The 15,400-nt window shown below is 35.9% G+C and overlaps 1 protein-coding gene across 4 annotated transcripts in view; it reads left to right on the top strand.

The window, feature by feature from the left end:
- Window positions 1-587: 587 nt before the first annotated feature.
- FBLN5 (fibulin 5) overlaps window positions 588-15,400 on the top strand; it is a 159,933-nt gene continuing 145,120 nt past the window's right edge. Inside the window, exons 1-2 of one of the 4 annotated variants that reach the window (XM_073638259.1) lie at window positions 588-757; window positions 2,352-2,524. In XM_073638259.1, coding sequence (XP_073494360.1) covers window positions 2,517-2,524 — 8 coding nt within the window. In that variant the 5' untranslated portion in view covers window positions 588-757; window positions 2,352-2,516. Of the gene's footprint in view, window positions 758-2,042; window positions 2,060-2,225; window positions 2,525-15,400 lie in introns of those variants that run through there. The other 3 variants (XM_073638260.1, XM_073638257.1, XM_073638261.1) reach the window with 3 other exon arrangements.

Below are 15,400 nucleotides of genomic sequence, written 5' to 3'. Positions count from 1 at the left end.
GACTCCCTGTTCGTCGTCTCTGAGAGTCGTCCTACGGGTCTCCCTGCTTCTAAGTCTACCATCGCTAGTTGGATTCACTCGACGATCTTGGAAGCTTATTGAGTAAAAGACAGACTACCCCCCCCAGGTGTAAGGGCTCATTCCAACCGGGCGGTGGGGCATCCTTGGCTGTTCGCCACCAGGCTTCGGCAGCTCAAGTTTGCCAAGCGGCTGCGTGGTCGTCTCTGCATACCTTTACAAGATTCTACAAGGCTCCTACCTACTCTTCGGCTGATGCCAGGCTAGGCAGGAAGGTGCTGCAGGCGGCAGTCGCTGGTCGTCTGACCTGATCTGCGCTGATTCTTGTTTCCCCCCTTGGGACTGCTTTTGAATGTCCCATGGTTACCTGTGTCCCCCAATGAGGCGAAAAAGAGGGATTTTTGGTACTCGCCATAAAATCTTTTTCATGGAACCTTCATTGGGGAACACCGCACCCTCCCTGGTTTGTGCCGATGTTTGATCTAAGTGCCTGAGTTTTTTGGCCAGTGTGCCTAGTATTTGGCTAATATGCCTGTTTGGCTTGTTGCCTTGTTACACTTGTTTTATTATTATGCTTTTCACTAACTGACGAGCTTAGTGCCAGTCAGTGGTGTATAGAGCTTGGGAGCGAATTCTTTTTTCTAGCCTAGTGTCGGCCTCCTGGCGACAGCAGTATACACCAATGGTTAAACATGGTTACCTGTGTCCCCCCAAAGAAGGCTTCAAGAGAGCTTTTATGGTGAGTACCAAAAATCCCTCTTTTGTATCGCTGTAATTGTCATTCTTATGGAAAAATGGTCCCAGTAAAAACAAAAAAACATGGACTAAATTTTTTTTTTGGGGGGGGGGGGTTCACTAAACTTGGGAGTTTTCCATTTTTCAGTACATTACATGATTAAAGTGAATGGCATCATTCAAAGCTACAACTCGTCCCGCAAAAAAACAAGCGTCTTATGTCAGCGGAAAAAAAGGGGAGGACAATAAAGCACAAAAAAAACAAAATTGAACCAGTTAATAAGCGGTTAATATATTTAATGTGTAAAATCCTCAGAAATCAAAACTCCCTGGACTCCAGTCTGATTTTACCTGCACTGATACAATGTAACAAACTATGGGTTCCAGAGAGAGAGAGAGCATTGTGCTGCTGATTGTTTAGCTCACAGAGGATTGTTTGCTCTGGATGCAATTGTACCAAACCCTCAGTATTGGGTCAGGTTGAGCTTTCAGGGATGGTATCAGAATGTTTCCATTCACTGACAGCAAGGAATCACACAAAAAAATAGAAATATTGGAGGGGAAAAAAAATCTTATTTTTGGAAGGGAATGAGGTGCTGCTGGGAGAGGAGTTTTCTCTTTTTATATCTAATCTTATATCATTGATAACGAGGACAATTCCCATGAAGGTGTCCACCCTGTCTGGATTTTAGCGTCCCCCCCCCCCCCCCCGTTTTTGTGACCTTTAACAGATTAGTGCATGTGCAATTTTCTACCAAAGCTGGGGCAAAAGGTTAAAGCGGTGAGAGGGGACATGACGGGTTAAGAGCCCCACAGGACCAGCGCTCCGATCCATGGATCTGCTGCTGGTCATTACCGCCTCGTACATGGGGGGTCCTGAGCTGTACCGTCCCCTCTGATGCCTCTATATGTTAATCTTCCAGAATGACCGAATGTATAACGTTGACCTTTCCTAACTGGGGCAGACTGACCAGTTTGTATGGATCAAGCGGTCGCCCTATTGGCCATTATAATATTGGTGGAAGGGGTGTAACACTGTGGACCCAATACAAGATGTCCATCAGAGCCCCCACTATAGCAGGTCTTAAATAGCATTGCTCTCTTCTAATGGAGCAGAGGGTCCTTTTGGGCCCCCCCAGGGTTACAGGCACCCACTATAGTTATCCCCTTTATTAGGAGCCGAATCTTTGAATTCTCCTTGTCCATCTGTAGAATTCCCGTATATTGTGATAAATCCATAGAAGGAGGACGATTATTGAAAGGCGAAGATTTTGGATACAGCATGGATGGGGGGTGACGCCAGAAGGTAATAATAAAAATATATGTTTGTTTTTATTTTCTCCCTTATTTCCCCCTGGAAAATGGGGAAAAAAGAGCCATGAAAGGCAGCAGATGAAGGGTTAATGGGTATAACCTTACCCCCCCCCCCCTCCTTTCCTTTTTTTCTTTGGCAGTCACCCCAAGATTGTTGTGAGGAGTCTGGCCACTTGGTGAACGGACTAATCGGAACCATCTGGCTCAGACGGGGCCCCTATTTGCATTGTTTAGCATACTCCGAAAATGAAGAGCTCATTTCTCACATTCCTCCTCTAATGCAGAATTACAGTGCGGGGCTAAACTGAACCAGGTGCACCCCCAGCGCTCACTGCCGAGCTCGCCCTCCTCCTGACATCACCCTCCGCTCCCACACCGAGACCCGGAGAGAGACCCCCACAGCTGCTGCTGATTCCTGCAGGGACCCCGAGAGCCCACCATCCCTCGCCATGCTCAGGTAAAGCTCATGATTCCCCTTCTCTTCTCTGCTGGGGGGTTTACAGCTCCGGGTAGATCTCTGGTGGGGACTGTCGTCTGTCATCTGGACCAGGGATGGACGGGTTAAGTGATAATCCCCCAAGTGAAAACTGATGACTTTGTCATTGCTTTTTTATTATTATTTTTTATTTTTCATTCAATAAAATAACGTGCATCCCGATCATTTGGAGGTCATTTTTAAATTTTTTTTTTTTTTTTTTTTTCAACATATATTTTTTTTAATTAATTGGAAAATTGTAAAAAAATAATTTACCAGTGACCACCATGTACACTGCAAATTGGAAAAGAATAGAATTTTTAGACAACTTTTTACATTTTATTTAGGTTTTTTTTATTTCCTTTTCCATAGTTAATTGGCTTTGGCTGATAGTAAACATTTCATTGTGCAATCATTCAGTGTTAAAATATATGTAATATAATGGGTGTGTATATGTGTGTATGTATATATATATATATATGTGTGTGTGTATGTATATATAATATATAGAGAGGGATATTACATCTGCTGGACTATACAGTTTTTCTATCTGTTCAGAGTTATTTTGATTCTCATCCGAAGCTGCCAATGTCAGGCAGAGCTCCCACAATGCACTGCTGTCTAATCACAGGTAACCTGCTAAATTGTGATTGCAGCTTGGGATGTGACTGGAGTAATGTATGTACACAGTGACTGCACCAGCAGAATAGTGAGTGCAGCTCTGGAGGATAATACAGGATGTAACTCGGGATCAGTAATGTATGTATGTACACAGTGACTGCACCAGCAGAATAGTGAGTGCAGCTCTGGAGTATAATACAGGATGTAACTCAGGATCAGTAATGTAATGTATGTACACAGTGACTGCACCAGCAGAATAGTGAGTGCAGCTCTGGAGTATAATACAGGCTGTAACTCAGGATCAGTACAGGATAAGTAATGTAATGTATGTAAACAGTGACTGCAGCAGCTGAATAGTGAGTGCAGCTCTGGAGTATAATACAGGCTGTAACTCAGGATCAGTACAGGGTCAGTAATGTAATGTATGTACACAGTGACTGCACCAGCAGAATAGTGAGTGCAGCTCTGGAGGATAATACAGGATGTAACTCGGGATCAGTAATGTATGTATGTACACAGTGACTGCACCAGCAGAATAGTGAGTGCAGCTCTGGAGTATAATACAGGATGTAACTCAGGATCAGTAATGTAATGTATGTACACAGTGACTGCACCAGCAGAATAGTGAGTGCAGCTCTGGAGTATAATACAGGCTGTAACTCAGGATCAGTAATGTATGTATGTACACAGTGACTGCACCAGCAGAATAGTGAGTGCAGCTCTGGGGTATAATGCAGGATGTAACTCAGGATCAGTAATGTAATGTATGTATACAGTGACTGCACCAGCAGAATAGTGAGTGCAGCTCTGGAGTATAATACAGGATGTAACTCAGGATCAGTAATGTAATGTATGTACATAGTGAATACACCAGCAGAATAGTGAGTGCAGCTCTGGAGTATAATACAGGATGTAACTCAGGATCAGTAATGTAATGTATGTACATAGTGAATGCACCAGCAGAATAGTGAGTGCAGCTCTGGAGTATAATACAGGATGTAACTCAGGATCAGTAATGTAATGTATGTACACAGTGACTGCACCAGCAGAATAGTGAGTGCAGCTCTGGAGTATAATACAGGATGTAACTCAGGATCAGTAATGTAATGTATGTATACAGTGACTGCACCCGCAGAATAGTGAGTGCAGCTCTGGAGTATAATACAGGATATAACTCAGGATCAGTAATGTAATGTATGTACACAGTGACTGCACCCGCAGAATAGTGAGTGCAGCTCTGGAGTATAATACAGGAGGTAAATCAGGATCAGTAATGTAATGTTTGTATACAGTGACTGCACCAGCAGAATAGTGAGTGCAGCTCTGGAGTATAATACAGGATGTAACTCAGGATCAGTAATGTAATGTATGTACACAGTGACTGCACCAGCAGAATAGAGAGTGCAGCTCTGGAGGATAATACAGGAGGTAACTCAGGATCAGTAATGTATGTACACAGTGACTGCACCAGCAGAATAGTGAGTGCAGCTCTGGAGTATAATACAGGATGTAACTCAGGATCAGTACAGGATCAGTAATGTAATGTATGTACACAGTGACGGCACCAGCAGAATAGTGAGTGCAGCTCTGGAGGATAATACAGGAGGTAACTCAGGATCAGTAATGTATGTACACAGTGACTGCACCAGCAGAATAGTGAGTGCAGCTCTGGAGGATAATACAGGAGGTAACTCAGGATCAGTAATGTATGTACACAGTGACTGCACCAGCAGAATAGTGAGTGCAGCTCTGGAGTATAATACAGGATGTAACTCAGGATCAGTAATGTAATGTATGTACACAATGACTGCACCAGCAGAATAGTGAGTGCAGCTCTGGAGTATAATACAGGAGGTAACTCAGGATCAGTAATGTAATGTATGTACACAGTGACTGCACCAGCAAAATAGTGAGTGCAGCTCTGGAGTATAATACAGGATATAACTCAGGATCAGTAATGTAATGTATGTACACAGTGACTGCACCAGTAGAATAGTGAGTGCAGCTCTGGAGTATAATACAGGATGTAACTCAGGATCAGTAATGTAATGTATGTACATAGTGAATGCACCAGCAGAATAGTGAGTGCAGCTCTGGAGTATAATACAGGATGTAACTCAGGATCAGTAATGTAATGTATGTACACAGTGACTGCACCAGCAGAATAGTGAGTGCAGCTCTGGAGTATAATACAGGATGTAACTCGGGATCAGTAATGTAATGTATGTATACAGTGACTGCACCAGCAGAATAGTGAGTGCAGCTCTGGAGTATAATACAGGATATAACTCAGGATCAGTAATGTAATGTATGTACACAGTGACTGCACCCGCAGAATAGTGAGTGCAGCTCTGGAGTATAATACAGGATGTAACTCAGGATCAGTAATGTATGTACACAGTGACTGCACCAGTAGAATAGTGAGTGCAGCTCTGGGGTATAATACAGGATGTAACTCAGGATCAGTAATGTAATGTATGTACACAGTGACTGCACCAGCAGAATAGTGAGTGCAGCTCTGGAGTATAATACAGGATGTAACTCAGGATCAGTAATGTAATGTATGTACACAGTGACTGCACCAGCAGAATAGTGAGTGCAGCTCTGGAGTATAATACAGGAGGTTACAGTGCGAAATAATGAAGTAATTGTTGGCCATAGCCTCCAGTTATTACGTTAGTCTTGTCCTTTTGATTTCTGAGGTTTGTCTGTGATACCTAATTTACTTACTTTTAATTTGAGGAAAAAATAATTGCACAGCGTTCCCTTTAAGAGCATGCACATTGCCAATTATCTTAATCCTGTTATGAAAAGCCACCGCATGACCATAAACTGTTTAACATCTGTGCTTGGCAAGCTGAATGGAAATGCTGAGCCTTGTAGTACCACATCAGGCAACCCCGCTACGCCTCCCCTATGCACATCTGTAAAGCACATTGTAAGTCTCCGTCACTCACAGAAAGTGGCACTTTACACATTCTACGGATGATCTCCATGATCCCACACATCCCACAGCCTTTATACCTCTCCCGCATTGAGCTCCTCACAAACAATACGGCCGAGCGCTGCGACCATCCCGTGTAATGCAATACGCAAAAAGCCCTTCATCTTACAAATGGACTTTTTATTTAAGATGCTTTCTTGCTGTCAGTGAATGAGAACATATCTCAGCTCTTCCAGTAATAAGCCCATAGCACATGAACATGAGGAGGTTCCATCTCTCCATGTAAACCAGGGTTTCCACATTCACTGACTGCAAGCAGAAGATGTCACAGTGGTGACCGTTCAAAATACAATCTGTACAATGAAGTAATACAACTCCCTAATAATCAAGAGCCCTCTAGAGAGAGACAGCACCTGCACGTTCCTCAGCCTGAAATGGCTGATAACAGGAAGCAAAAGATTGCATTCACCTGTCTATCGAGCCTCAAATGGCTGACAACTGAGAACAATTGATTGAATTAATCTACACAACTAATTCAAAAGAGTTTGGGCTCCTGAGTTGTTTTGTAACTACAATTCAAGGTCTGTTGGGAGTTGTAGTTGTATAACAGCTAAGGGATCACAGGTTCCAGATCGTCGCTGCTGTACATAGGGGGCAGTATTATAGTAGTTATATTCTTGTACATAGGGGGCAGTATTATAGTAGTTATATTCTTGTACATAGGGGCAGTATTATAGTAGTTATATTCTTGTACATAGGGGGCAGTATTATAGTAGTTATATTCTTGTACATAGGGGCAGTATTATAGTAGTTATATTCTTGTACATAGGGGGCAGTATTATAGTAGTTATATTCTTGTACATAGGAGCAGTATTATAGTAGTTATATTCTTGTACATAGGGGGCAGTATTATAGTAGTTATATTCTTGTACATAGGGGCAGTATTATAGTAGTTATATTCTTGTACATAGGGGGCAGTATTATAGTAGTTATATTCTTGTACATAGGGGCAGTATTATAGTAGTTATATTCTTGTACATAGGGGGCAGTATTATAGTAGTTATATTCTTGTACATAGGGGGCAGTATTATAGTAGTTATATTCTTGTACATAGGGGCAGTATTATAGTAGTTATATTCTTGTACATAGGGGGCAGTATTATAGTAGTTATATTCTTGTACATAGGAGGCAGTATTATAGTAGTTATATTCTTGTACATAGGGAGCAGTATTATAGTAGTTATATTCTTGTACATAGGAGGCAGTATTATAGTAGTTATATTCTTGTACATAGGGGCAGTATTATAGTAGTTATATTCTAGTACATAGGGGCAGTATTATAGTAGTTATATTCTTGTACATAGGAGCAGTATTATAGTAGTTATATTCTAGTACATAGGGGCAGTATTATAGTAGTTATATTCTTGTATATAGGGGCAGTATTATAGTAGTTATATTCTTGTACATAGGAGCAGTATTATAGTAGTTATATTCTAGTACATAGGGGCAGTATTATAGTAGTTATATTCTTGTACATAGGAGCAGTATTATAGTAGTTATATTCTAGTACATAGGGGCAGTATTATAGTAGTTATATTCTTGTATATAGGGGCAGTATTATAGTAGTTATATTCTTGTACATAGCGGCAGTATTATAGTAGTTATATTCTTGTACATAGGGGCAGTATTATAGTAGTTATATTCTTGTACATAGGGGCAGTATTATAGTAGTTATATTCTTGTATATAGGAGCAGTATTATAGTAGTTATATTCTTGTACATAGGGGCAGTATTATAGTAGTTATATTCTTGTACATAGGAGCAGTATTATAGTAGCTATATTCTAGTACATAGGGGCAGTATTATAGTAGTTATATTCTTGTACATAGGAGCAGTATTATAGTAGTTATATTCTAGTACATAGGGGCAGTATTATAGTAGTTATATTCTTGTATATAGGGGCAGTATTATAGTAGTTATATTCTTGTACATAGGGGCAGTATTATAGTAGTTATATTCTTGTACATAGGGGCAGTATTATAGTAGTTATATTCTTGTACATAGGGGCAGTATTATAGTAGTTATATTCTTGTACATAGGAGCAGTATTATAGTAGTTATATTCTTGTACATAGGAGCAGTATTATAGTAGTTATATTCTTGTACATAGGGGCAGTATTATAGTAGTTATATTCTTGTACATAGGGGCAGTATTATAGTAGTTATATTCTTGTACATAGGAGCAGTATTATAGTAGTTATATCCTTGTACATAGGAGCAGTATTATAGTAGTTATATTCTTGTACATAGGAGCAGTATTATAGTAGTTATATTCTTGTACATAGGGGCAGTATTATAGTAGTTATATTCTTGTACATAGGGGCAGTATTATAGTAGTTATATTCTTGTATATAGGGGCAGTATTATAGTAGTTATATTCTTGTACATAGGGGCAGTATTATAGTAGTTATATTCTTGTATATAGGGGCAGTATTATAGTAGTTATATCCTTGTACATAGGAGCAGTATTATAGTAGTTATATTCTTGTACATAGAAGCAGTATTATAGTAGTTATATTCTTGTACATAGGAGCAGTATTATATTAGTTATATTATTGTACATAGGGGCAGTATTATAGTAGTTATATTCTTGTACATAGGGTGCAGTATTATAGTAGTTATATTCTTGTACATAGGAGCAGTATTATAGTAGTTATATTCTTGTACATAGGAGCAGTATTATAGTAGTTATATTCTTGTACATAGGAGGCAGTATTACAGTAGTTATATTCTTGTACATAGGAGGCAGTATTATAGTAGCTATATTCTTGTACATAGGGGATGTATTATAGTAGTTATATTCTTGTACATAGGAACAGTATTATAGTAGTTATATTCTTGTACGTAGGAGGCAGTATTATAGTAGTTATATTCTTGTACATAGGAGCAGTATTATAGTAGATATATTCTTGTACATAGGGAGCAGTATTATAGTAGTTATATCCTTGTACATAGGAGCAGTATTATAGTAGTTATATTCTTGTACATAGGAGGCAGTATTATAGTAGTTATATTCTTGTACATAGGAGCAGTATTATAGTAGATATATTCTTGTACATAGGGAGCAGTATTATAGTAGCTATATCCTTGTACATAGGGAGCACTATTATAGTAGTTATATCCTTGTACATAGGAGCAGTATTATAGTAGTTATATTCTTGTACATAGGAGCAGTATTATAGTAGTTATATTCTTGTACATAGGAGCAGTATTATAGTAGTTATATTCTTGTACATAGGAACAGTATTATAGTAGTTATATTCTTGTACATAGGAGGCAGTATTATAGTAGATATATTCTTGTACATAGGAGGCAGTATTATAGTAGTTATATTCTTGTACATAGAAGCAGTATTATAGTAGATATATTCTTGTACATAGGAGCAGTATTATAGTAGTTATATTCTTGTACATAGGAGCAGTATTATAGTAGTTATATTCTTGTATATAGGAGCAGTATTATAGCAGTTATATTCTTGTACATAGGAGCAGTATTATAGTAGTTATATTCTTGTACATAGGGGCAGTATTATAATAGTTATATTCTTGTACATAGGAGCAGTATTATAGCAGTTATATTCTTATACATAGGGAGCAGTATTATAGTAGTTATATTCTTGTACATAGGAGCAGTATTATAGTAGTTATATTATTGTACATAGGGGGCAGTATTATAGTAGTTATATTCTTGTACATAGGGGGCAGTATTATAGTAGTTATATTCTTGTACATAGGAGCAGTATTATAGTAGTTATATTCTTGTACATAGGGAGCAGTATTATAGTAGTTATATTCTTGTACATAGGGGGCAGTATTATAGTAGTTATATTCTTGTACATAGGAGCAGTATTATAGTAGTTATATTCTTGTACATAGGGGGCAGTATTATAGTAGTTAATTCTTGTACATAGGGAGCAGTATTATAGTAGTTATATTCTTGTACATAGGGGCAGTATTATAGTAGTTATATTCTTGTATATAGGAGCAGTATTATAGTACTTATATTCTTGTACATAGGAGCAGTATTATAGTAGTTATATTCTTGTACATAGGGGAGTATTATAGTAGTTATATTCTTGTACATAGGAGCAGTATTATAGTAGTTATATTCTTGTACATAGGGGGCAGTATTATAGTAGTTATATTTGTGTACATAGGGGCAGTATTATAGTAGTTATATTCTTGTACATAGGGGCAGTATTATAGTAGATATATTCTTGTACATAGGGGAGTATTATAGTAGATATATTCTTGTACATAGGGGCAGTATTATAGTAGATATATTCTTGTACATAGGGGAGTATTGTAGTAGTTATATTCCTGTACATAGGAGCAGTATTATAGTAGTTATATTCCTATACATAGGGGGCAGTATTATAGTAGATATATTCTTGTACATAGGGGCAGTATTATAGTAGATATATTCTTGTACATAGGGGAGTATTATAGTAGATATATTCTTGTACATAGGGGGCAGTATTATAGTAGATATATTCTGGTACATAGAGGCAGTATTATAGTAGTTATATTCTTGTACATAGGCAGTATTATAGTAGATATATTCTTGTACATAGGGGCAGTATTATAGTAGATATATTCTTGTACATAGGGGAGTATTATAGTAGATATATTCTTGTACATAGGGGAGTATTATAGTAGATATATTCTTGTACATAGGGGAGTATTATAGTAGTTATATTCTTGTACATAGGAGCAGTATTATAGTAGTTATATTCCTGTACATAGGAGCAGTATTATAGTAGATATATTCTTGTACATAGGAGCAGTATTATAGTAGATATATTCTTGTACATAGGGAGCAGTATTACAGTAGTTATATCCTTGTACATAGGAGCAGTATTATAGTAGATATATTCTTGTACATAGGGAGCAGTATTATAGTAGTTATATCCTTGTACATAGGGAGCAGTATTATAGTAGTTATATCCTTGTACATAGGAGCAGTATTATAGTAGTTATATTCTTGTACATAGGAGCAGTATTATAGTAGCTATATTCTTGTACATGGGAGCAGTATTATAGTAGATATATTCTTGTACATAGGAGCAGTATTATAGTAGATATATTCTTGTACATAGGAGGCAGTATTATAGTAGTTATATTCTTGTACATAGAAGCAGTATTATAGTAGTTATATTCTTGTACATAGGAGCAGTATTATAGTAGCTATATTCTTGTACATAGGAGGCAGTATTATAGTAGTTATATTCTTGTACATAGGAGCAGTATTATAGTAGTTATATTCTTGTACATAGGAGGCTGTATTATAGTAGTTATATTCTTGTACATAGGAACAGTATTATAGTAGTTATATTCTTGTACATAGGAGCAGTATTATAGTAGATATATTCTTGTACATAGGAGCAGTATTATAGTAGATATATTCTTGTACATAGGAGGCAGTATTATAGTAGTTATATTCTTGTACATAGAAGCAGTATTATAGTAGTTATATTCTTGTACATAGGAGCAGTATTATAGTAGCTATATTCTTGTACATAGGAGGCAGTATTATAGTAGTTATATTCTTGTACATAGGAGCAGTATTATAGTAGTTATATTCTTGTACATAGGAGGCTGTATTATAGTAGTTATATTCTTGTACATAGGAACAGTATTATAGTAGTTATATTCTTGTACATAGGAGGCAGTATTATAGTAATTATATTCTTGTACATAGGAGCAGTATTATAGTAGATATATTCTTGTACATAGGGAGCAGTATTATAGTAGTTATATCCTTGTACATTGGAGCAGTATTATAGTAGTTATATTCTTGTACATAGGAGGCAGTATTATAGTAGTTATATTCTTGTACATAGGAGCAGTATTATAGTAGATATATTCTTGTACATAGGGAGCAGTATTATAGTAGTTATATCCTTGTACATAGGGAGCACTATTATAGTAGTTATATCCTTGTACATAGGGAGCAGTATTATAGTAGTTATATTCTTGTACATAGGAGCAGTATTATAGTAGTTATATTCTTGTACATAGGAACAGTATTATAGTAGTTATATTCTTGTACATAGGAGGCAGTATTATAGTAGTTATATTCTTGTACATAGGAGCAGTATTATAGTAGATATATTCTTGTACATAGGAGGCAGTATTATAGTAGTTATATTCTTGTACATAGAAGCAGTATTATAGTAGATATATTCTTGTACATAGGGGCAGTATTATAGTAGTTATATTCTTGTACATAGGAGGCAGTATTATAGTAGTTATATTCTTGTACACAGGGGCAGTATTATAGTAGTTATATTCTTGTACATAGGAGCAGTATTATAGTAGTTATATTCTTGTACATAGGAGCAGTATTATAGTAGTTATATTCTTGTACATAGGTGCAGTATTATAGTAGTTATATTCTTGTACATAGGAGCAGTATTATATTAGTTATATTCTTGTATATAGGGGCAGTATTATAATAGTTATATTCTTGTACATAGGAGCAGTATTATAGTAGATATATTCTTGTACATAGGGAGCAGTATTATAGTAGTTATATCCTTGTACATTGGAGCAGTATTATAGTAGTTATATTCTTGTACATAGGAGGCAGTATTATAGTAGTTATATTCTTGTACATAGGAGCAGTATTATAGTAGATATATTCTTGTACATAGGGAGCAGTATTATAGTAGTTATATCCTTGTACATAGGGAGCACTATTATAGTAGTTATATCCTTGTACATAGGGAGCAGTATTATAGTAGTTATATTCTTGTACATAGGAGCAGTATTATAGTAGTTATATTCTTGTACATAGGAACAGTATTATAGTAGTTATATTCTTGTACATAGGAACAGTATTATAGTAGTTATATTCTTGTACATAGGAGGCAGTATTATAGTAGTTATATTCTTGTACATAGGAGCAGTATTATAGTAGATATATTCTTGTACATAGGAGGCAGTATTATAGTAGTTATATTCTTGTACATAGAAGCAGTATTATAGTAGATATATTCTTGTACATAGGGGCAGTATTATAGTAGTTATATTCTTGTACATAGGAGGCAGTATTATAGTAGTTATATTCTTGTACACAGGGGCAGTATTATAGTAGTTATATTCTTGTACATAGGAGCAGTATTATAGTAGTTATATTCTTGTACATAGGAGCAGTATTATAGTAGTTATATTCTTGTACATAGGAGCAGTATTATAGTAGTTATATTCTTGTACATAGGAGCAGTATTATATTAGTTATATTCTTGTATATAGGGGCAGTATTATAATAGTTATATTCTTGTACATAGGAGCAGTATTATAGCAGTTATATTCTTATACATAGGGAGCAGTATTATAGTAGTTATATTCTTGTACATAGGAGCAGTATTATAGTAGATATATTCTTGTACATAGGAGCAGTATTATAGTAGATATATTCTTGTACATATGAGGCAGTATTATAGTAGTTATATTCTTGTACATAGAAGCAGTATTATAGTAGTTATATTCTTGTACATAGGAGCAGTATTATAGTAGCTATATTCTTGTACATAGGAGGCAGTATTATAGTAGTTATATTCTTGTACATAGGGGGCAGTATTATAGTAGTTATATTATTGTACATAGGGGGCAGTATTATAGTAGTTATATTCTTGTACATAGGGGGCAGTATTATAGTAGTTATATTCTTGTACATAGGAGCAGTATTATAGTAGTTATATTCTTGTACATAGGGAGCAGTATTATAGCAGTTATATTCTTGTACATAGGGGGCAGTATTAGAGTAGTTATATTCTTGTACATAGGAGCAGTATTATAGTAGTTATATTCTTGTACATAGGGGGCAGTAGTATAGTAGTTATATTCTTGTACATAGGAGGCAGTATTATAGTAGTTATATTCTTGTACATAGAAGCAGTATTATAGTAGTTATATTCTTATACATAGGAGCAGTATTATAGTAGCTATATTCTTGTACATAGGAGCAGTATTATAGTAGCTATATTCTTGTACATAGGAGGCTGTATTATAGTAGTTATATTCTTGTACATAGGAACAGTATTATAGTAGTTATATTCTTGTACATAGGAGCAGTATTATAGTAGTTATATTCTTGTACATAGGAGGCTGTATTATAGTAGTTATATTCTTGTACATAGGAACAGTATTATAGTAGTTATATTCTTGTACATAGGAGGCAGTATTATAGTAGTTATATTCTTGTACATAGGAACAGTATTATAGTAGTTATATTCTTGTACATAGGAGGCAGTATTATAGTAGTTATATCCTTGTACATAGGAGCAGTATTATAGTAGATATATTCTTGTACATAGGGAGCAGTATTATAGTAGTTATATCCTTGTACATAGGAGCAGTATTATAGTAGTTATATTCTTGTACATAGGAGGCAGTATTATAGTAGTTATATTCTTGTACATAGGAGCAGTATTATAGTAGTTATATTCTTGTACATAGGGGGCAGTATTATAGTAGTTATATTCTTGTACATAGGGGGCAGTATTATAGTAGTTATATTCTTGTACATAGGAGCAGTATTATAGTAGATATATTCTTGTACATAGGGAGCACTATTATAGTAGTTATATCCTTGTACATAGGGAGCACTATTATAGTAGTTATATCCTTGTACATAGGAGCAGTATTATAGTAGTTATATTCTTGTACATAGGAGGCAGTATTATAGTAGTTATATTCTTGTACATAGGAGCAGTATTATAGTAGATATATTCTTCTACATAGGGAGCAGTATTATAGTAGTTATATTCTTGTACATAGGGGCAGTATTATAGTAGTTATATTCTTGTATATAGGAGCAGTATTATATTAGTTATATTCTTGTACATAGGAGCAGTATTATAGTAGTTGTATTCTTGTACATAGGGGAGTATTATAGTAGTTATATTCTTGTACATAGGAGCAGTATTATAGTAGTTATATTTTTGTACATAGGGTCAGTATTATAGTAGTTATATTCTTGTACATAGGGGCAGTATTATAGTAGATATATTCTTGTACATAGGGGAGTATTATAGTAGATATATTCTTGTACATAGGGGCAGTATTATAGTAGATATATTCTTGTACATAGGGGCAGTATTATAGTAGATATATTCTTGTACATAGGGCAGTATTATAGTAGTTATATTCTTGTACATAGGAGCAGTATTATAGTAGTTATATTCCTGTACATAGGAGCAGTATTATAGTAGTTATATTCCTATACATAG

This window comes from Phyllobates terribilis, unplaced genomic scaffold, assembly GCF_046119375.1.
Source record: "Phyllobates terribilis strain yellow unplaced genomic scaffold, ASM4611937v1 Scaffold_7__3_contigs__length_470593459, whole genome shotgun sequence".
NCBI lineage: Eukaryota > Metazoa > Chordata > Amphibia > Anura > Dendrobatidae > Phyllobates > Phyllobates terribilis.
Note: the sequence above shows the minus strand (reverse complement) of the source record. Positions and strands in the feature narration are given on the sequence as shown.